The sequence below is a fragment of the Odontesthes bonariensis genome, chromosome 19 (assembly GCF_027942865.1).
Source record: "Odontesthes bonariensis isolate fOdoBon6 chromosome 19, fOdoBon6.hap1, whole genome shotgun sequence".
In the NCBI taxonomy this organism is placed as follows: Eukaryota; Metazoa; Chordata; class Actinopteri; order Atheriniformes; family Atherinopsidae; genus Odontesthes; species Odontesthes bonariensis.
In genome coordinates this window covers 8089499-8109094 of record NC_134524.1, presented here as the reverse complement: position 1 = coordinate 8109094, position 19596 = coordinate 8089499, and the positions used below count along the sequence as shown (strand labels likewise).

Here is a 19596-nt window from a genome sequence, read left to right as displayed (position 1 = left end):
CTGTAACTCCATGGATGACGAGCCTCACGGTCCTTGTTGTTCAGGGGACATTAAACGAGCTCTCAAAGTCAGATTATTCAAGTCTTTCATTGTTGAAGTTCAGTTCACTGTGATCCTCGGGGGCCACAGAGCGGCTCCTGATCCCACAGATGTGACACTTCCTGTAAGAGGCCAGCAGTGCAGCCAGGAAACCTACAGCAGCAGCGAAGCAGAGCGCTGGGGCCACAGCGCCCCCTTCTGGCAGTCTGAGGGAAGCCCAGGTCTTATTCTGGGCTAAAGTCTGAAGGGGGCCACTAAGCAAACAAACAACAAAGTGAAGTTAGAATGAGTTACATTTTTCTAATGAAGCAGGAGAGTGTTTTCCTGAAGTTGTACTTGCCTTGAAGTGAAATTAAGAGGTGGATTTCCAGGCTCTAAGGGAGGAGTAACATCAGGATACAGACATAACCTTCTGTCGGGGCAGAAAACTGATCCGTGGTAACCTTTAATCTGAAAGTACAAGAAAACAGCAAAGAAACTATATTCAGAGTTCAACTGAGAGCTGGAATTTGTGCCAAAAATGTAACAACACTGGAGCTGCTCAGGATTATACAACATGAATACTTTATTGTTGAATCCATTAAATTATCTGTGTAATACGTGTTGTTATGTTATGACATATTTACTCCGGTTAAAGCCACAGTTTTAGCTCAGCTTCTTTTGGCACCAAACGGTGTATATTGGACGAACAATCTCATTTATTCCCCCCGTATTGATCCAGACGAGTAGTGAAATACATTATAAATGAAAAGAAAGGAAAAGTGTTAAATAATTCCACTCTGTCTGATTTTATTTCACTCGTTTCCAATGTAAACACATGAACGAGTAACTTTTCCTTTTTAAGCTTCATATTCAAACATATATATATATGTGAGTAAATATTCTACAACAATTAACATATTTTATTTACATTTATGTGATAACAATAGTTGTTTTATTTCTAAATAATGATTTTAAATAATAGGAAGTAGTTTTCTATGAGGTGTGACATTACCTCAGTGGTGCCCCCTGCTGGGCAGTCCGCCCATTCGGAGCCAGACACTTGGATCTGGTACCTGTTTGGTCCAGTACACCTGTATCTGTAACAGCGACCCTCCACAGAGCTGCTGAATGGGACTAAATCGCTCTGATCCATCTGAAAGACGGGTGGAGAAGCAGGAGAGTTGCGTTCGACAGATTAAACAAGAGACAGACTTACACTCACAAACACACCTACTTGTCTGATCAGGCTGGAGAAGAAGCAGCGGCTGTCGAAGCCAAAAACTTCTCCGCTCCCGTTTTCTTCAGCTGACCACCCGGAATTTTCCTTTTTCCAGCATTCACTCTGAAGAGGAGCAAAAATAGTAAAAACGAGAGACTGTAACGGTTGTAAAACTGCACAAAATGCACAGCTGATCCCAGAATACTACAAACCCCAAATACAGAGACAGATTATGCACATTTTCTATGATTTCAAATCAAGAAAGAGTACTAACAGACAATAGTTACCACAAAATGAGAAGATAATGTTTGGTGAGGATGACTCATAACTAACCTGATTCTTCAAAGGTTTGTAAATTCGACATCCCTCCAGGTATGGATCAGTCTGACACTCTCCCTTGTGAAGATGGAGAAAATGACACCCAAGTCCACTAAGACAGAGGGAGGACACCGCCATTAAAGCTGGAAATGCCGCATGCAAAGAAAAAGTGGATTGTGAACTCAAAACAAAGTGTTAAGTCTACCTGCCAGTGCAGAAAAACGATGAGGAGTTATCTCGGCAGGTTGACAGAGAGCCAAATGTGGCTCCTTCACCTATTTAAAGATGAGAATATTCTGAGAATCAGTCCACATGTGACGATGAGCCCAAAAGCACTCAATGTCAACATTGTTCATTACCATCTCCCCAGACCAGACTCTGTGCCTGGCTCAGGTTCACAGAGTACCATCCTGTGTCCTGTAATGCAGCTAAAGTCACAGGGTCGATCCTAACTGTGGCCGAAGGCCCCAGCACCGCCGCCATGATGGACCCCTGCAGGACCCGGGACTCCCAGTGAGAGGACAACGTGTCCGCTGATGCATCCTGAAGAATGAAGGGAAGTCAGCCGTGCACCAGCATGAAGGGGAAGTCAGTCGTGCACCAGCATGAAGGTAAAGTCAGCCGTGCACCAGCATGAAGGGGAAGTCAGTCGTGCACCAGCATGAAGGTAAAGTCAGCCGTGCACCAGCATGAAGGATAAGTCAGTCGTGCACCAGCATGAAGGGGAAGTCAGCCGTGCACCAGCATGAAGGATAAGTCAGTCGTGCACCAGCATGAAGGTGAAGTCAGCCGTGCACCAGCATGAAGGTGAAGTCAGCCGTGCACCAGCATGAAGGGGAAGTCAGTCGTGCACCAGCCTGAAGGTAAAGTCAGTCGTGCACCAGCATGAAGGTAAAGTCAGCCGTGCACCAGCATGAAGGTGAAGTCAGCATGAAGGTAAACGGAGGTGCTCAGTACCAGGTTCTCCAGCGGTCCGCCCAGGTCGGGATCAGTGGACACCAGGTGCCTCTGCAGGGCTGAAACGATGGACGGAGTATAGATCCTCATCTGTTTGGATCCATCAGAGTGAGTCACTTTGCCACGAGGAGAACATTTAGCATCCGCTGCAGGATCAAAGTAAAACACAAGGAAGGAACCATTTTCTGCCTGATACACACCAATCTTTTTAAACCCTTATACTCACACACAATCCCAAAAACATTGAAATCAGTCAGTGCTGAATAAAAACCTTGAGAAGATGAAGGACAGCGGCGCCATGTGCTGAAGAGGTCTTTAGAGAAACCAAGAGCATGAAACAACTCGTGAATCACAGTCTGAAAAACAGACGATCAAAGGTAATTCTGATCCTGCTGTTAACTGGTCCAGGACATAACTTTCTTAAAAATCAGCGAACCTGAGCTGCAGTCAGGTGACTGTATGCGGCTCCCGTCAGTCCGTTTCTGCAGATGACCACCACCCCAGCCACAGGTCGCCCGCGGGCATCTGTCTGGCAGTGGACGGCGTACGCCAACACACGAGGCTGGCGTGAGCAGAAAAGAAGGAGAAAAGGTCAAAAGAATGAACTTTAATCAGTGTAGGGCAGAGCTAAATGCAGAAACAGTGTAAAAGGTAGATTTCTTTATTCAATGCAAGAACAATTCTGAGCTTTCTTCTTAGAAATCTAGCCTTTATACATTTATGATTGGATCTTAAATAAGACGACTTCTGTCTGGCTAGATATTGACTGCTCCCTTTCAAAGTTTCCATTAAGAGACATGCTGTTTATTAAGAATTTTAAAACTATAAAACTGTGTTGTGATAACCCCGTCACACTCAACACGTGGCTTCAGTTTTTACTCCTATTCTGAATAATCCTGATTTCCAGCCTGGACTACTTGATGCTGGCTTTAGACAGTGGGGTAATTTTGGTATTATCATGTTAAAAGATTTATTTTCTGATAATACATTAATGTCATTTGAACAGATCGTTGAGAAATATGAAATCCCCAGGCATGACTTATATTGTTATTTACAGATAAGGCATTATATAGTACACAACAGGACCTGAATGGATAACCCTGATATATCTCCTCTGGAGAAAATGTAGGAAGATGTCTATGAGTCTACTTTATGGAGCTAAGTTCAACCCTAGTTTGTCTCCAATGTGTCTTAGATGTAAAACAGAAATTGGCACTCTTAACTCAATGTCTTTGGTCATGCCAAAAGCTGCAGAAATATTTGTCTAATGTTTCAACAGAAATTGAAAAGATGCTGGGATTAAAGCTGGGGATGGAGCCATTGTCTCTTATGTTAGGCCCACCTGCTAAAGGTGTGAGGTTAACAAATCAAAGACTGTTCTGTATTCTTATATTTGCAGCGAGGAAGAATATTTAATTGCAGTGGATTAGCAATAAGGAACCAAATGTTAAGGGATGGCATAAAGTGCTGTTTGAGTTAGTGCCTCTGGAATACTTGACTTGCGTATCACATTCAAACTACAACCAATTTTATGAGGTTTGGGAAACTTATTTGAATTACTTGGACCTCAATGTATCCTCCATTCTTTTACAGGGATTCCCTGGAAGGTCATAATAACGGGACACATTGTTGTGCACCCATTCTTCTTTTCTTTTATTCACTTATTTATGTACTTTTTACTGTCTTTATCAATATGGATACTGATTGTGTGTAACTGAGTCATTGTGTGTTGCTTGAGCGTTGTTGTGTCGAAGTTTTGTGTTGAAAAAGGAAAATTAATAAACACATTTAAAAAAAGAAATTTAGCCTTTACTGAATGGGATCTCTCAGTTCTGAGAGTAAATCGAGTCTTCACCTCTGCTCTACACTTGTCAGTTGCTTGTACATGGAGATAAAGCAGGAAGTCTGTGTCGGGGAGTCCGGCACCTTCGGGTCTGAGGACTGTCCTGCGAGGAGAATCAGCCTCCGGGTAAATATCACATCCAGCCAAGTGGGCGTCTGGGATCTGTCAAAATCAGGAGTGGGAAGCATTCTTGGCTCAAAATTATTCGTGAAGAAGCAGCAGAAGCATGTAGAACGTGAGACTTACCTTCACATCCAGACACGTCTCTGTCCTGTAGTTGCTGTTGAATCTGCCACACCTGAAGCAAGAGAAATCACAACTCTGTAAATGTAGATTTGATGATAATTCAGTAAAGAACTGAATTAAAAAACATTGTGATTCATAGGTGAAAACCTGGAGATTTTGCAGTAAATAATGTGGTACTGATCTGCAGTCCAGACATCATCTTTGTGGAGAAACAGAATTAGTTTACACACCTGTTGTAGTTGAGGACGGTTGAATTCCTCCAGAGGAACTTGCAGTACTTTTTTCTGTCTCTGCTGAGCAGCAGCAGACCCTCAGTTCTGTTCACTGTCAGAAAACTCGAGTCAGTCTCACGTTAGCGACGTGTCAAAGGTCAAAGAGTGCGTCCTGCCTGTTTCTCACCTGACAGTAAAGAAGACACCACCCTCACAGCCTCCGCCACTGCAGCCTCCAGCCTCGCTTTCTCAGCGTCTGATAGGCTATCGCTCTCTCTGGGGATCCAGGTCTTTATCCTGATTGGCTGTGGAACGGTGGGAGCCGGCCGGACCGACTCTCCCTGGATGCTCCTCTGCTGCAGCACCAGTCCTGGATGTCTGGTTTGCTGCCCGGAGGTCCGCAGGTGCTCGGGCCCAGTCAGGGCTTTGAGTCTGGGCTGGATGTGCGTGGCTCTGAGCACTCTGACCTGAGACTGGACCTCATCAAAGATGCACATGTGCCGAGCTCCTGGAAGCTCAGCCACCACCACGATTACCCCCAGCAGCACCCACATCCAGAGTCTCTGGGGTGGAGGACACAATGTTACAAATCTTTCTGAAAGGGACTAAGCTGAATAATATTTATACAAACACCGAGACAGAGAACAATGACTCAAGTCGAATGTACCTTTTGTGCACCTTGATAAATATTAGGGCTGGGTGAGTTAACTCGTTATTAACGTATTTAACGGCGATAAATATTTTATCGCGCATTAAAGCAGGTTTTATTTATTAATTTTTACAAAAAAATGTAAAACAATTTTTTATTTTTTTTATTTTGGGGCTTTTTTGTGCCTTTAATGGATAGGAAAGTTCAGAGAGACAGGAAGCAGGTGGCAGAGAGAGGGGGAACGACACGCAGCACAGGGCCGTCCGATGTGGGACTCGAACCGGGGCCAGCTGCAGCGAGGACTACAGCCTCTGCTGCGGAAATGGAAAAGAAAGTAATCGGCGGATCCACCAAACATGGAGAAGGGTACGGAACTTTTACTCGGCCATTTTCATTTTAAAGTTCTTCCAGACGGAGTCGACAGAACCAAAGTCATCTGTAAACACAGCCAAGTTGAATTGTCTTCTCAGCGTAGTAGTTCCAGTCTAAAATATCACTTAAAGGCAAAACACACAACTGATAGCAGCAAGTCATTCAAGGAAACAGACAGTGGAGCGAGGCTTCTACATAAAAACTACAGAAAGATGCTGATGTTAAAAGTGTGTTTGCACAACAAATGTTATGGCACTTTCATTCATATGGCAGCACATTTAAAATAAAACTAAATGCTAAAAGCTATACACTACTTTTGGATTCATTTTTGGATTTTGCGTACAAATGCGATTAATCGTGATTAATCAGGGAAATCATGTGATCAAGTAGATTAAAAAGTTTAATCGTTGCCCAGCCCTAATAAATATACAACATCTGGACCAGTATTTTAGACAATTTCAGTAACAGATCTGCAAAAATCCCACCTGCAGCGATGCTTTCAAATCTTTTGCGCTTAACCCTAAATGCAAAGATGACGAAATTAAAATAAAAGTGCTGTTTTCATCTCTTACATCCAGAGATAGTGTTTATCCTGCTGGTTTACTGCCCCACTGAACTTTGCAGTCTTTATCACAATCAGTACAGTGGAGCTAAAAGAAACTAACCCATCATAGAGTTACTCATCAGGGGGCCCGAGGAGGCCCCGTCTCCATCGATGTGGAGCATTGATCACTTACCTTAATCCTAAGAACCTTGGATTTGAATGTGACCTGAGTCCATCCATGTGGTCCCATAGTTCAACAGGAAAGCTCTAAGCTCCCCTCACACAGCAGAGCTCACTCCAAAATAAGCAGGAGAGCTCCTCCTGTGCGTTTCCTTTGTCTGGACCTTAGAATACAGAGCACAATGCAGAGTCTTTCATCCGTTACCGGGGCGACACTCCACATCCGCCTCGCTCCACCCCCGCAGAAACAAACACAAAGCTCAGAACTTAAAAGTGCAAATCGTTTAATCTCAGCCACATTTTTACTTATATACAGTGAAGTTGACCATTCTATATCATAAAATCACTTTTTTTTTTTGTTTGTTTTTAAACTTTCATTTACCTAAATACATCGCAATTTAAAACTTCTGGCTACTCCACATCGACCCTAATACATTCAACAAAGCAAAAAAGAACAATTTACAAGGAAAAAAAATAAAAGATATGTAGGTTGTCGAAATGAAAACATACTAAAAATGTACAATATTAATACGTATGGCACACCACAAGTCTGTTGGGTCAAATGTGACAGAAAGCGCTCAGAGATTGAGGTTTTTTTTTGTGAATTTGGGGCCCTGTTCATCGCCCCCGTCCTCCCGCCCACAGCACGCACACGCACACAGACGCATCAGAAAAACAAAATCAGGCACCAAAGAGATTGTCAATCGAAACATTTGCCTTGGTAGATTACATTCATTCACTTGGAAGGATAGACCTACGCCTACTTTAACACGCAATTACTTTGCAGTCGATGTGCACAAAAAACAGGGGTCCCCCGAAAAAAGGTTATTGCCATCTTGAAGTGAGACATGCATTTTTTTAACCGTTATAATAAAGCCACTGATGTGTTGCTGCGTGCTATGGTGTGAAGAATGTGTGCAGTGTGCATTCAGGACTTAATAATCCTCAAGCCATCGACAGGAAACTCCTCAAAAGGCACTTAAATAGGGGAAATTATTTACCTTACTTATAATATTTGTGATGTAATATCAGACTGGATGCAAGTGGCAGGAGTATGCGGAGACAATCCACATCTGCAGTCATACTCCACTGTCTACGTAAGACTAAAATGCAGCTGCATTCAGGCAGCTGAAGTCGTCCGAACATAACTGTTTCAATCCTTCTGTGCAAAAGTTTACCTCCTCCGTGCAGCCCCAACACTCACCGACAGTACGCGCCAACATACACCAGCCTTGGCTCGTCTTCACTTAAAAAAAATAGTCCAATACTTGATTTCAAATGTCAACAAAGTTCAACTCGAAAGCGATTTTCAAAAAGGCACCAGACCCGCACGGAGAGGATGAGTCTCGTGGCGGGGCGCTCCTGTGCTTAAGTTCAAACAAATGTGGAAAGACTGGGTTTCAGATATTAGAGTGTAAGCGAAATAAAGCAGAGAGAGGGGGGGGGGGGTTGCTGAGTAAAGGGGTCGTTCAGGTGAGCATGGGCACATCATCCTCTGAAGTGGCGTCCTCAGACAGCGGGATGAGCAGCACCTCGTCATCGGAGGAAGAGGAGGAGGAGAAAGAAGGAGAGGCAGACAGGGGCATGGAGTTGGTGGAGGAGGAGGAGGGCGAGGCCCTGAAGAGGGAAATGCTCAGGCCCAGCGTGTGGAAGATGGAGGCCAGGGAGGGGCTGCTCGGGGGCACAGCGACAGGAGGGGTGTTGGAGGTGGGTGGGGTTGGGGGAGCATACGGAGGTGGAGGGTGAGGAAGAGAGGCGACAGGTGGAGGGGACAGAGGCAGCTGGGGAGGGGTCGCTTCCTGCTGCTGCTGCTGCTCCGTCTGAGCCAACAAGCCCAGTTTCTGAGGCACCGGCTGGTTGGTCGCCTCCACGGCCGACGAGGAGCTGGTGGGCGCGGACTGAGCGGGTTCCTGGCCGGGGGCCGCAGAGCTGGACTGCTGCTGGCTGGAGCTGGAGGCCTGAGTGGACCTGGAATGAGCTCTGGGGATCAGACCCCACCTCCTCATGCGGCGAACAGCCCGCCGGACGAACCGGGGCCTCCGCCTGCGGTGTGGGGAGTTGACGGCGTCCTGGCGGAGCAGCTGAAGGATTCCTCTCAGAGAAAGAGACGAGGTCTGACGGGGAGAAAAGATGGTTACACAGGTTACACCGAGGGTTCCCTTCCTTCTTTCTTTCTTTCTTTCTTTCTTTCTTTCTAACTTCAGCACATTTAAACAATCTTTTCTAAGCAGTAAAATCTGTGTAAAACTGGCCGTATGGTTGGAGACAGTTATAAAGCACTTGATGTATTCTGATGACTTAGTGGTTTTTAGTCCAAGTTCAGCTGGTCTTCAGAAGTTGCTTAACCCATTGAGGCCGGGAAAGCGTTGCCGCATTTCTACCTTTAAAGCCGGGGGCGCTGTTGCGTTATTCTACCTTTAAGGCCGGGAAAGCGTACGCGTCTTTTTTCATGTATAAGGTTGTTTTGCACCAATTATTGACCTCTGCGCCAATGAAATGCATTATAATAGACACGTGAGAGTGTCGTCATGTTCCTCGTGTCTTTGTTTTGAAGTTAAGTTTCATCGAACAAGCATGGAGGACTTTCAGTGGGAAGACATTTCAGACGGTAGCGATTGTGAGGAGTTTCTTGACTTTGATGATGCTGATGAACGTGCTGACCCAATTGATCGAGATTTATGGCTAGCACATATGCTTCAAGATGACGATAACGACGAGGATGATTTTGAAGGGTTTGAAAGTGAGTGGAAGACTGACAATTACCACCGTAATCGACAGAGAGATTTCAACCGCACACCAGGGGTGAAAGTCGGTTTACCTGCAGATGCCACACCGTTGCAGGCATTTAATCATATTTTTACTGAGGAGCTTTGGGCGCATCTCGTTTCCGAGATGAATAGATACAGTGACCAGGTACTTCAGACTCCAGCTCGAGCAAAGATGGCAAGGTGGTCACACGTAACTGTGCCGGAGATGAAAACGTTTATTGGAATGTGTATGGGCTCCTTGTGCTGCCAGTACGAAGAGATCACTGGAGATAAAATAAATAGATAAATAAATAATTTAAATATAAAATTAAATTTTATTTTATTACTGTTTTTTTTATTGAAAATAGTGCTGTTCCTGCACTTTACTTTTTACATTTTCTATTTTCGTGAAGGTGTATGTAAATAAACTCAATTTCCAAAGAAAGCCACAGGTGTAAGCTCTCAAATACTTTTTGAATTTTGTTTCTATCTGCTACAGAGGCTGAGAAATCAATCATTTAGTAGGCGTTGACACAATTGCTGAATTTCCAGAAAAACTTCAGGTTTTGGGGGGTCTTTCTGAAATCGCCCATAGGTTTTACAGGCATCCTTTTCCAGGCGTTTTAGGCCTAAATGGGTTAATGTGTGTTCGGTATATACTTCATGGTGTTAAATTCAACCCATCAAAAAGTGTCATTCTGATATGTCGCACTAAAGAAGACAAAAATAGGGGTTTCCCTCATTTTAAGCTGTCTGGGATCTTATTGAACATCTCAAATGGAGTAAAATATCTCGGTCATGTGCTGATGAGGACATTTACCGTCAGGTTCGAATGTTATATGCTCAAGCTAATGTTCGAGTTCGGAAATTTGGATATTGCTCTGATGAAGTTAAACTGAACTTGTTTAGATCATATTGTAGCTCACTGTATACGGCACACTTATGGTGTAATTATAAAAAAACAGCCTTCAGAGATTGAAGGTGGCTTATAAAGATGCATTAAGACTTTCGTTAAAGAAGCCCAGATGGAGCGGTGCCACTGAACTGTTTGTGTCTGCGAATGTCAGCTCTTTGATGGCTGTTTTAAGGAAGCCTATGTATAAATTTATTTGCCGGCTAAATGAGTCTGATAATAGAATTATCCTACTGTTGACTAACATTAAATATAGTGCAGTAAGATATACTTCTGTATATTAGAAACATTGGTATGATTGCCTCCTAAAAGATTACGAGTGTTTTTATTATTATTATTTTTTATGAATGTTCTTTTTATGTACTTTTATAATTGATTGTTTTTCTATGTGATCTGGACTATGAGTATTTAATAAATCTATCTAATCACACCGCCTAATTTATCAGCTTATTATGTCTGATTTGTTTGAGTTTGACTCCGTTAAGTGTTCAAAGATGCAAGAAGGCTCTGACACTCCTTCACACGTAAGCAGCACATATAACAGCATCTGACCAACGTGCACAGAGGCCTAAAAGAGGCCCACTGTTCCAGATAAGCTGTATAAAAAGGTGAAGCCGTCACTCGGTGGTTTTGTGGGTTGACATTCTGAAGCCTCGTCTTTTGGCCGTTGCACCATCACCAACCAGATGTGAGGAGCGAGCAAGAGATGGATCTGACTGAAAACCACAGCAACCGAGTACGAGCACGCCCACAGGGGGTGAATCACGAGAGGACCCCACCCAGCAGCAGAAACAGTACACGGTGTACAAACTGAACGTTCCACTCTGGTGAGGAAGCCTTGAACCTGGTGACTGGTGCAATAAACCCTGAAGAAGAATAGAAGTAAAGACTTCTATACAATCTGAATTTTAAGAATGCAGGTTTAAAAAGGAACTTTTTTACTTACTGACGACCGCCCCAGACGCATATTTTACTAATGTAGCTCAAAAATATCCAATCTGAGCTGCTCAAAGGATCTTTGGCTCGGTGCCTCCTGCTTTAAAACGAATATAAAAGAAAACAAAGCCTGTTTTTCTATTAAAAATTCACTGCCTCTGAGTCCTTGAATGTTAGATTTGAAAGGTGAAACATGTACCAGAGGAGAAATATTTAGTTTGTATTTATTGCCTGATAAATTAAATTCTGACATTTAATTTAAATTAAATCATATTTTGCACAATAGAGGTTTTCTACAACCGAGCATTAAAAATCTTAATAAAAAAGCTAATTAGGTGATTTTGAGCCCGAGCTTCTCCTCCACCTCTGAGGACTTATAAAGAAACACCAGAACTGCAGCTTATATCTGCTCGAACTGCTTCATCAGGCAACTGTAAAGCCACACTTTGTCATTTAGCATCGTTTGCTCAGGCAGCTGGTGAAATAAAAAGCTAAAACTTTGAAGGTGCTCCATGTTCATTTGATTTTTTTAAATGTGCTGCAGACTTTAACTCTTAATAGAGTCGTTAAAAAACAGGTTAATTCAGCATAAAACCTGATTTAGACTTTGAATTTATCTTGGGTTGAAAATTAGCATTCGTTATTAGCTAGTTTTAGCTTATCTCTGTATTTTTCAGTTTAAATGAATGAATGAAAGTGCGGATGAGTCTGCCTGCTCTCTCACCTCACTGGGGTTTTCTGTGGGGAAGTCCTCCACCGGGGGGATGATGCCCTGGGCGATCAGCTGACCGTAGGAGGGAGGAGCCTGCTGCTGGATCAACTCCGCCTCCTGGCGACTTATCGGTGCAAACAAGCTGAAAACACAACAATGGCTTTCAGATGGAGTCACACTCCCTTCAAGGTGGATCACTTCAGCATTATAACTGTTTTTACGGAACTCACAGAATACGTTATATGTTCTGACGTGGTTTGCGTAAAGGAATGATTTAATTGGCCCATCCAGCATGACTCACTTAGCTGAGGCAACACGCACCCGGGAAACTTGTTTGTTTTTCTCACTAAAGTGGATTATAGCGTGTACTGGCAGTTCTGTGTGAGGTTCTGTCTGGCAGCAGCTGAAGCCAACAATTTGGAAAACACCTGTGCACCTGCTGACTCGCTACCGAAGACTATCAGACACTCTTTCAAGCCACAACGGAGCTCCGTCACGGCGAACGAAAGAAACAAAACGATCTCACTGTTGTCTTGAAAGCAGAAACACTCGGTTGGATAAGAGATACCTGTACTCTCTGGTCCTGAGCGAGTACAGTTTGCAAGTGCAGCCCATGGCGATGACCAGCAGCAGTCCACAGACGAGGCTGCCCACCGTTGCCGCGGTGATGACCTTGCGGGGCAGCATGATGGTGCAGTTGAGCTCATCGGTGCCGTCCTTGCAGTCCACCTGGCCGTCGCAGCGCCAGCTCTCAAACACACACCTGCAGGGGAACAAAGGGCCGTCTGTTTACGGAGCTAAGGGGGCCAACGTGACCCACTTTCAACTTCACATGAAAGTGAAGTTAGAAACCGAGTTAGAAGCCACAGGAGACGCCATGACACTATACACCGTGACAGGATATCATGGCAGAGGACAGAGTTTATGAACTTTGTCAGCTAACATTGAATGTAAGTTTGGTTTAGTTTACATCCAACACAGTAGCTGACGCAATCAGTTTGTCAAGAGTTCAAACTTATTTCATGTCATAATTAGGGCCGGGCAACGATTAAAATATTTAATCTAATTAATCACATGATTTCCCTGATTAATCGCGATTAATCGCATTTGTATGCAAAATCCAAAAATGAATTCAAAAGTAGTGTATAGCTTTTAGCATTTAGTTTTATTTTAAATGTGCTGCCATATGAATGAAAGTGCCATAACATTTGTTGTGCAAACACACTTTTAACATCAGCATCTTTCTGTAGTTTTTATGTAGAAGCCAGAACAATCTATTGAAAAACTGAAAAGTAGGTGTCGTAACACTCATTAAACCCTTCTGTAAATCTGTAACTTTATTAATCTCTTAACATCGTGGCATATGGGAGCTGACCTGTCGCTGTCACAGTGAAAGGTCCCCGGCTGACATATGGTGCAGTCCCTCTCGTCGCTCCCGTCAGCGCAGTACAGCTGGTAGTTGCACCTCTCCGCCACCGGGTAACACACCGGCCTGCTGGCATAGTGGCTGGACGCCACCGTCCTCTGTCCCGCCACCCCGCATGCAAACTGGTTCTGATTGCAGCCCCTGCAACCCTCCTCGTCCTTTCCGGTGTCGGGGCAGTCCCATTTCCCGTCGCAGCGCTGCTCCTGGGTGAAGCACCCTCCTGCTGCCCCTCCGCACCGACCCTCCCACGGAGGACAGTAGCTCCCAACATGGAATGTAGCCTTAAAGCCGGTCCCCACAAAGCCAGGAAGTCTCTCATAAACCAGAGACAGCAGGCCGGTGTGGGACTCCACTTGGACCGACTTGTAATTTGACGTGTTGGTGATCTGCCAAAAAGGCCGAGAGACGTCATGTCACCAAAGAGGTTTTCATTTTTCAAAAATTGTGCGGATTTCTTAAAGGGATAGTTCGCCTCTTTTGACATGAAGCTGTATGACATTCCATGTTAGCAATATCATTTATTATTTTCTTACCCCCTGCTGCGTCCTGTGAGCCGAGTTCCAGCCTCGTTTTGGTGTTGATGAAAGTAGTCCCGGCTAGTTTCATGTCAAAAGAGGCGAACTAGCCCTTTAAGTGTTTCTAAGTGAAGCATACTCACATTTTTGATGATCTCTCCTTTGCCTCCCCCTTTGTTGTAGACGGTGAGTCGATCCCCGGGCCCCAGCACCAGCTGCTGCAGGTCCAGCCGCAGTGGCCTGGAGTCCTGTGGGTCCAGCGTCCAGACACAGAACAGTCCGAGACCACGAGACGTTGGCGAGGAAAAGGTCCCATAAAAGGTCTGAAGAATCCCCCCGCAGGGCCATTCTATGGGAGTGGGCGTCACGACGAGATCCTTCTGAGTGTGAGGCTGCTCTCGATCCACCTGGTCCAGCTCCCTCTGCGGCGACCACAGATCGGCGTACGTGTACCCCTCGGTGGATTTGACCGAGCTGTGAGTCTTCTCTGTGACCTTACGTCTCTCCGAGTCCCAGTCATTGTTCAAATCTGAATACGACACGGTTTTCGCCTCAGCGTAGTCCATTTCTTCATCACAGCCCAGCTCGTCAGTGCCGAAGTCCACACCCAGACACTCCACCTGCCCGTTGCAGCGCCAGGAGAGGGGGAGGCAGCGCCCGCCTTGGCATTTAAAAGACGTCTCTGGGCAGTCGCCCGAGTCTGTAAACCGAAGTCGAGAAACATTAAAAATCTGAACGATGAGAGGAGTAAGGGAACACTTTTACACATGTTGTATGAATGTGAAATGACACAAAACCTTTGGGAAAATATAATATTATTCATCAACAAAGTGTTCAGGACAAATTTATCTCAGAGCCCCGCCCTATGTATTTTGGGCATAATAACAGAGTTGTCATTCCAGCTAACTTTATGGTGTAGATTGGCCCTTACTACAGGGTGGAGGGTTGTTTTAAGACACTGGAAAACCAAAAATATTATACCATTTAAAGAGCGGTTAGGAGAAATGAACAACATAGCAAAGCTACGAGCAACTGACTTTCAGGCTGAACAATAAGGAGATATTCATGAAACTATGGGGTCCCCGTCATAAGTGTTGAGCGAGATGGTTGATTGGTGGGGCAATGTTGATGAATCTTTATGTGGACAGCGAGATGTGTCCTCACTGTGACAAAAGTCTGATTTGTTGTTGGAAGGTGACTGTGGAAGTGAGGGAGCCAGGTGAGATGCTGGAGATGTTAACCCTGTGTATGTTGATGTATGTAATTATCTTTATGTTTGGATTAGTTTAGTTTATGTAAGCATTTTTTAGCGAGTAATGTTTCGTGTGTGGGTTGTTTTTTGTTTGTTTGTTTGTTTTTTTCTCTTGTTATGTTGTTTTATTCTTGTCATTGTTCATGTATGTTGTTCCTTTTGTTGTACTGTTGAAAAGCAATAAAAAAGTGAATTACAAAAAAAAATTCATTAAGACACCGACTTATGTGGAGGTCACGCTAGCATACCTCTGGCGTAGCTCAGCAGGAATGATGACACCGGGAACAGGTGCGGTAAAAAATGGTGCACCACTGAAATGTTTCCCCCTGGGAACTCCAACGGCTGCGGCAACTTGGAGCCACACAGAATGACTGGCTCACCTCCAGCTGATGATTTTATAGACACCCATTCCTTCTTACACCGCACTGAGAACTGGGAGAAGCTGAGGAAGGAATTGTACACACAAGACAAATAAACTCCCTTAGAAAAAAAGAAAAAGGGGGTCGACAATATAACTCCAGGTTGACACAAAGTGTTTATTTTAATGGATTAGCCAGAAAGAGATCTCTCCGTTTGATTTTTAGACTTAAGACTTAATATATAAATCAAAGAAAATATACTTGCTTTGGATACATTTCAAACTCTCAATATAAAATGTTGGATTATTTAAAGCTTTGTCCATACAATTTTAATACTTTAATCCAGTAAAAACAACCACATTCCATCAGATTCCACGACTACAGATGATCAAATATTTACACTGACTTCCCCTCATCGTCCAATCTGCAGCAAGAAACCAGGAGTAAATCCTGCAACTTCTCTGAGCTTTGACGGCTTTACCCTTTAAATAGATTCCCCTCAGAATCTGTACCTGAGAACGATGGGTTCCTCCTCCGAACCTTTGATGACCCAGCAGTCATACGTGGCGCCAAAGCGGTAGGACCAGCTGTGGTAGGCAGAACTCCTGATCTCTCCCGTGTTACCGTCTACGACCTGAGGTGGATGCCCACAGTGGGCTGAATAAAACACAACACCAAAGAAGCATCACTTAGCTGGTTCATATCACCAGCCTACGCCAGTTTATGTCAATTTTCCATAAAAGACACATAAGTCAGGACACATTTATGACCAGCAGGTTGAAGAAAAGTACCGAACAAGAATTAAAAAAAAAACATTTTAAGACATCTGAAGGAACCATGATTCACTGATTCCTTACCAAAGCAGAGGGCCGGCTCAAAACGGCTGCAAGCTGCAGAGGACAAAAACAAAAATAGAACCAGTCATGAGAGGTGTTTTCAACAGGAAATGACAGAAACTGCAAATGTTGATCGATATGTAAAGTGTCAACATGGCCTTTGACTGATAAACATTTAAAACAAGCTTGGCGTGCAGGAACTCACCTGTTATGCAGAAGACTAGGAGGGCGCATAATTTGTGGCTGACTGTCATTGTGCTGAAGCTTCTCCTCTAAAGTGTTTAAAATGCTCTAAAAATACGAAGGACTCAGGAGGTTTAAAAATATATACATATATATATAATAGATGTCAGAGAAGCTCCATTTCAGGAGGTTTGGCTCAGGAAGACTTCGTCTGAAAAGGGAAAGAAGAAAAGAGGAGTAAGTAACGCCCGTTAGAGCCGACTGCCATCCCAACCCCAGCCACGTTACACCGCCTGATAACAAACAGGAACAATTAATGTCTTCTATAAATAGCAACAAGAGGAACTGAACAAACTGGCTAAATAATACAACCAGTTCTTCTGGTTCTGATCTCCCCCTCCACAAGCCAGCAAAACACAGGTGGCAGAAGTGGTGACAAAAAAGGCCGGGAGAGCAAAACACTCATAATAATAATAATAACAATGCAGAAGAATAATGAAAATAAATCAAACACAAATATGAATAACAGTTGCAAAACAGAAGCTATTTTCTTTTCTTTCTATTACTTTTGGACTCTGAATATACTTGATGCCCAGTTAAATATGTAGTTTAACTCACTGGTTCCTTTACATGAAACTCATCTGAGGTGCAGGCAACAATCCGACACGTCATGATGGTCTTTTCTGCTCTGAATAGCATTCAAGTCTGATCTAACTTTGACGATTTGAGCTGACCTAACTCAGAATAACCTGGAGCAACTCATGCATAGTTTATCTCTGAAGCCTGGAGTGACTCACACACACACACACACACACACACACACACACACACAGTGTTCTCCAGAGGTTGAGAAATAAAAACAGCTTGAGTGGACAGATTGATGTTTACAGATTTTAGAAGTCCGAGTAGGTTCAACGATCAAATGAGTTTGTCGATTACCTTGTGCAACAGTTGCAAGGCAATTAAATCAAGGTAAATGATAGCAGTCAGATTTTTTATGGACAATGAGAACCACTTCAGTTTTCCTTCTGCATCATGCCGAACAGAAGTTGCAGCATTACGTGTCCCAGTTATTTGGCCCCGACGTTGTTTGTCTTGCAGTGAGACAACTGTGCACATCGCAGCTGAAATTATACACTGAGCTCCTCTAAAAACGGTGTCCATGTTGGAGCCGAAACTCACATTCCACAACATTTATAATCAGTTCCTGCTTTAAGTGTCTTTAAAAATGACTGAATATCTGCTAGCTTCTTCTTGCATATGAGAAATGACACTAAATATATATGCATGAATAAAAGGATCAACGTAAAATAGTCAAATTGAAACATGGGAATCCACGTTTGGCACTTTTTTCTTCTTATCAAGTAATTAAAACTTTTATAATTGCTTTTCTTTATTGTAAAAGCATCCCTTTAGCAATATTAATATTCTTGGGCCTGTCATCTATTTCGTAAACTTGCAATTTATAGTGGACTTAAATATAAATTAAAGACATAAATGTGCAATTCCTCTGCTCCTCCCCCCAAAAATATGAATACTTCATTGATAATCTCGCGTATATTTCTTATCATTGACAACACAAAGTGAGATTCATTGAAACAATAGGTTATTTTCGTCTTGTTTGCACACCACATACCGATTTCCTCCCCATAATCTTCTCAACAATGACGGCAGAAACGCTCTTTCCGAGACGAAATCCCCGACAATCAAGCTTAATCAAACTCTTTCTCTCATTCCTAGTTAAGTAAAATAACGCAATCTCGAGTTGTGGTCGTTTAATAAAGACATATAAGTGCTTATTGTTTAGATCCCGTCTTTAGATAAGACAACGACACAGTTTCGGTTTGAAGCAGGGGGGACGGAGCAGCTGCTCGCCTCCTTAAGTCACAAGAGCTTTAATATCGAGCTAGCTGCTAGCTGTTAGCATCCCCGCTTCTGTTGCCCTTTTAGTCGCTTTTCTGGACCGCGACACGGCAAGAAAAGACTTCCGAGCACGACGCCACACGTTTTCGTACCCAGACAAACCACAACATGTAGGTCAAAAGCGGCGACAATGTAATTAAATCATAAGGAAGAGACTGAGGGCGAATACGTTACCATATCAGTCGGCCTTCCTTGTTGACAAGTTCTGAGCTACTTCCGTATGTTGCAACTCGTTGACAGGAGGGGGCGGAGCTTGTGATGCGGACGCTGACAAACCGTTTTTCTTTCATTCATAAAAGAATGTACACATATTCTTATTCCAATCACATGTCATTACAAACTTGGACTCTTTGAAAAAATACTGCGACCATACACGATTAAATAAGGCGATAGAAACTAATCAGCGGGAGTGTGAAAGGTGAAATGTTCATTGTTTAACACAAGGGGTCAGTGCTGGTTTGCGTGAACGTCAAAAACAGCTTTAATTCACTAAAGTGGTGCCGTTCAATGCTTTCATTGAAGTTCTTTTGTTCTTTCTTTTAAGGAGTTTACCCCTTTGTAGCCTAGCTCTAATAATCTAATTATCAAATAACTCTAATAATTAAATATTCACGTGTTTCATGCTGAAGTTACTCAGCTGGTGCGTTCAACATTTTTAAGCACTTGTTCAAGCTACTTCCTAAGTTGTTCTCCCACTTAACTTCATATATATATATATATATATATATATTATTCAAAACATTGTTACAATGTGGCATCTCTCATAAATATTCACTATTCATTCACATGTCTCACTGCCAAATACACAATGTCTGCTTTTCTTCCATCACACGCTGAAAACTTTGACTGTTCTCATCCCCGTTGTGTAAGCTTCACATTGGACTGACTTTAAAGTTAGTTGTGATACAACAAGATCCCGCTTGTGTTCACATGCTGATGATTAAAGTGTCAATCCTTATGCACGAGGTGTGCATCATTCTGCACAGAGAAGATCAGGCATCCTGCACAAAATCTCTATGTGGACGTGTTTCACGTACAATAAAAATGTGTGTTAAAGTATATGAGCCTTTTCTCTGTTTTTATCAAAGGTAAATACACTTTAGTTGAGTATAAATAAATGATCCCACTGTTATATTTCTACTTTTCAACTGTTGATCAAAATTAGATTGCATAATAAACCCACTGACCACAGGCCCAGGGACTCAAAGAGTCAGCAGGAAGGTTACACATATT

At 43.3% G+C, this 19596-nt stretch overlaps 2 protein-coding genes across 2 annotated transcripts; both read right to left on the bottom strand.

The window, feature by feature from the left end:
• Positions 1 to 73: 73 nt before the first annotated feature.
• cirop (ciliated left-right organizer metallopeptidase) lies at positions 74 to 6659 on the bottom strand. The gene is made up of 15 exons (XM_075450864.1): positions 6575 to 6659; positions 5004 to 5379; positions 4835 to 4928; positions 4605 to 4656; positions 4371 to 4520; positions 2952 to 3077; positions 2787 to 2871; positions 2516 to 2661; positions 1918 to 2101; positions 1764 to 1833; positions 1574 to 1670; positions 1256 to 1363; positions 1034 to 1174; positions 380 to 489; positions 74 to 293 (listed from the first exon to the last, which is right to left on the bottom strand). The coding sequence occupies exons 1-15, from the start codon at positions 6629 to 6631 to the stop codon at positions 74 to 76; spliced, it is 2016 nt and encodes a 671-aa protein (XP_075306979.1). The 5' UTR covers positions 6632 to 6659.
• A 169-nt stretch (positions 6660 to 6828) lies between these two features.
• On the bottom strand, positions 6829 to 18598 carry lrp10 (low density lipoprotein receptor-related protein 10). Its single transcript, XM_075450846.1, has 10 exons — positions 18538 to 18598; positions 16463 to 16651; positions 16279 to 16311; positions 15934 to 16078; positions 15311 to 15504; positions 13954 to 14510; positions 13245 to 13681; positions 12438 to 12632; positions 11882 to 12011; positions 6829 to 8675 (listed from the first exon to the last, which is right to left on the bottom strand). The coding sequence occupies exons 2-10, from the start codon at positions 16509 to 16511 to the stop codon at positions 8031 to 8033; spliced, it is 2385 nt and encodes a 794-aa protein (XP_075306961.1). The 5' UTR covers positions 16512 to 16651; positions 18538 to 18598; the 3' UTR covers positions 6829 to 8030.
• Positions 18599 to 19596: the final 998 nt, after the last annotated feature.

Bases quoted from the DNA above. Each gene is read 5' to 3' on its own strand.
- cirop (XM_075450864.1), bottom strand. From the start codon at position 6,631: ATGGGACCACATGGATGGACTCAGGTCACATTCAAATCCAAGGTTCTT. The intron at 4,521-4,604 runs GTAAGTCTCACG...TGATTTTGACAG, and splicing joins AGACGTGTCTGGATGTGAAG to ATCCCAGACGCCCACTTGGC. The intron at 2,102-2,515 runs GTACTGAGCACC...TTCATTCTTCAG, and splicing joins GCGGACCGCTGGAGAACCTG to GATGCATCAGCGGACACGTT.
- lrp10 (XM_075450846.1), bottom strand. From the start codon at position 16,511: ATGACAGTCAGCCACAAATTATGCGCCCTCCTAGTCTTCTGCATAACA. The intron at 15,505-15,933 runs GTACAGATTCTG...TTCCTTCCTCAG, and splicing joins GAGGAACCCATCGTTCTCAG to CTTCTCCCAGTTCTCAGTGC. The intron at 13,682-13,953 runs GTGAGTATGCTT...CCTTTTTGGCAG, and splicing joins AAGGAGAGATCATCAAAAAT to ATCACCAACACGTCAAATTA.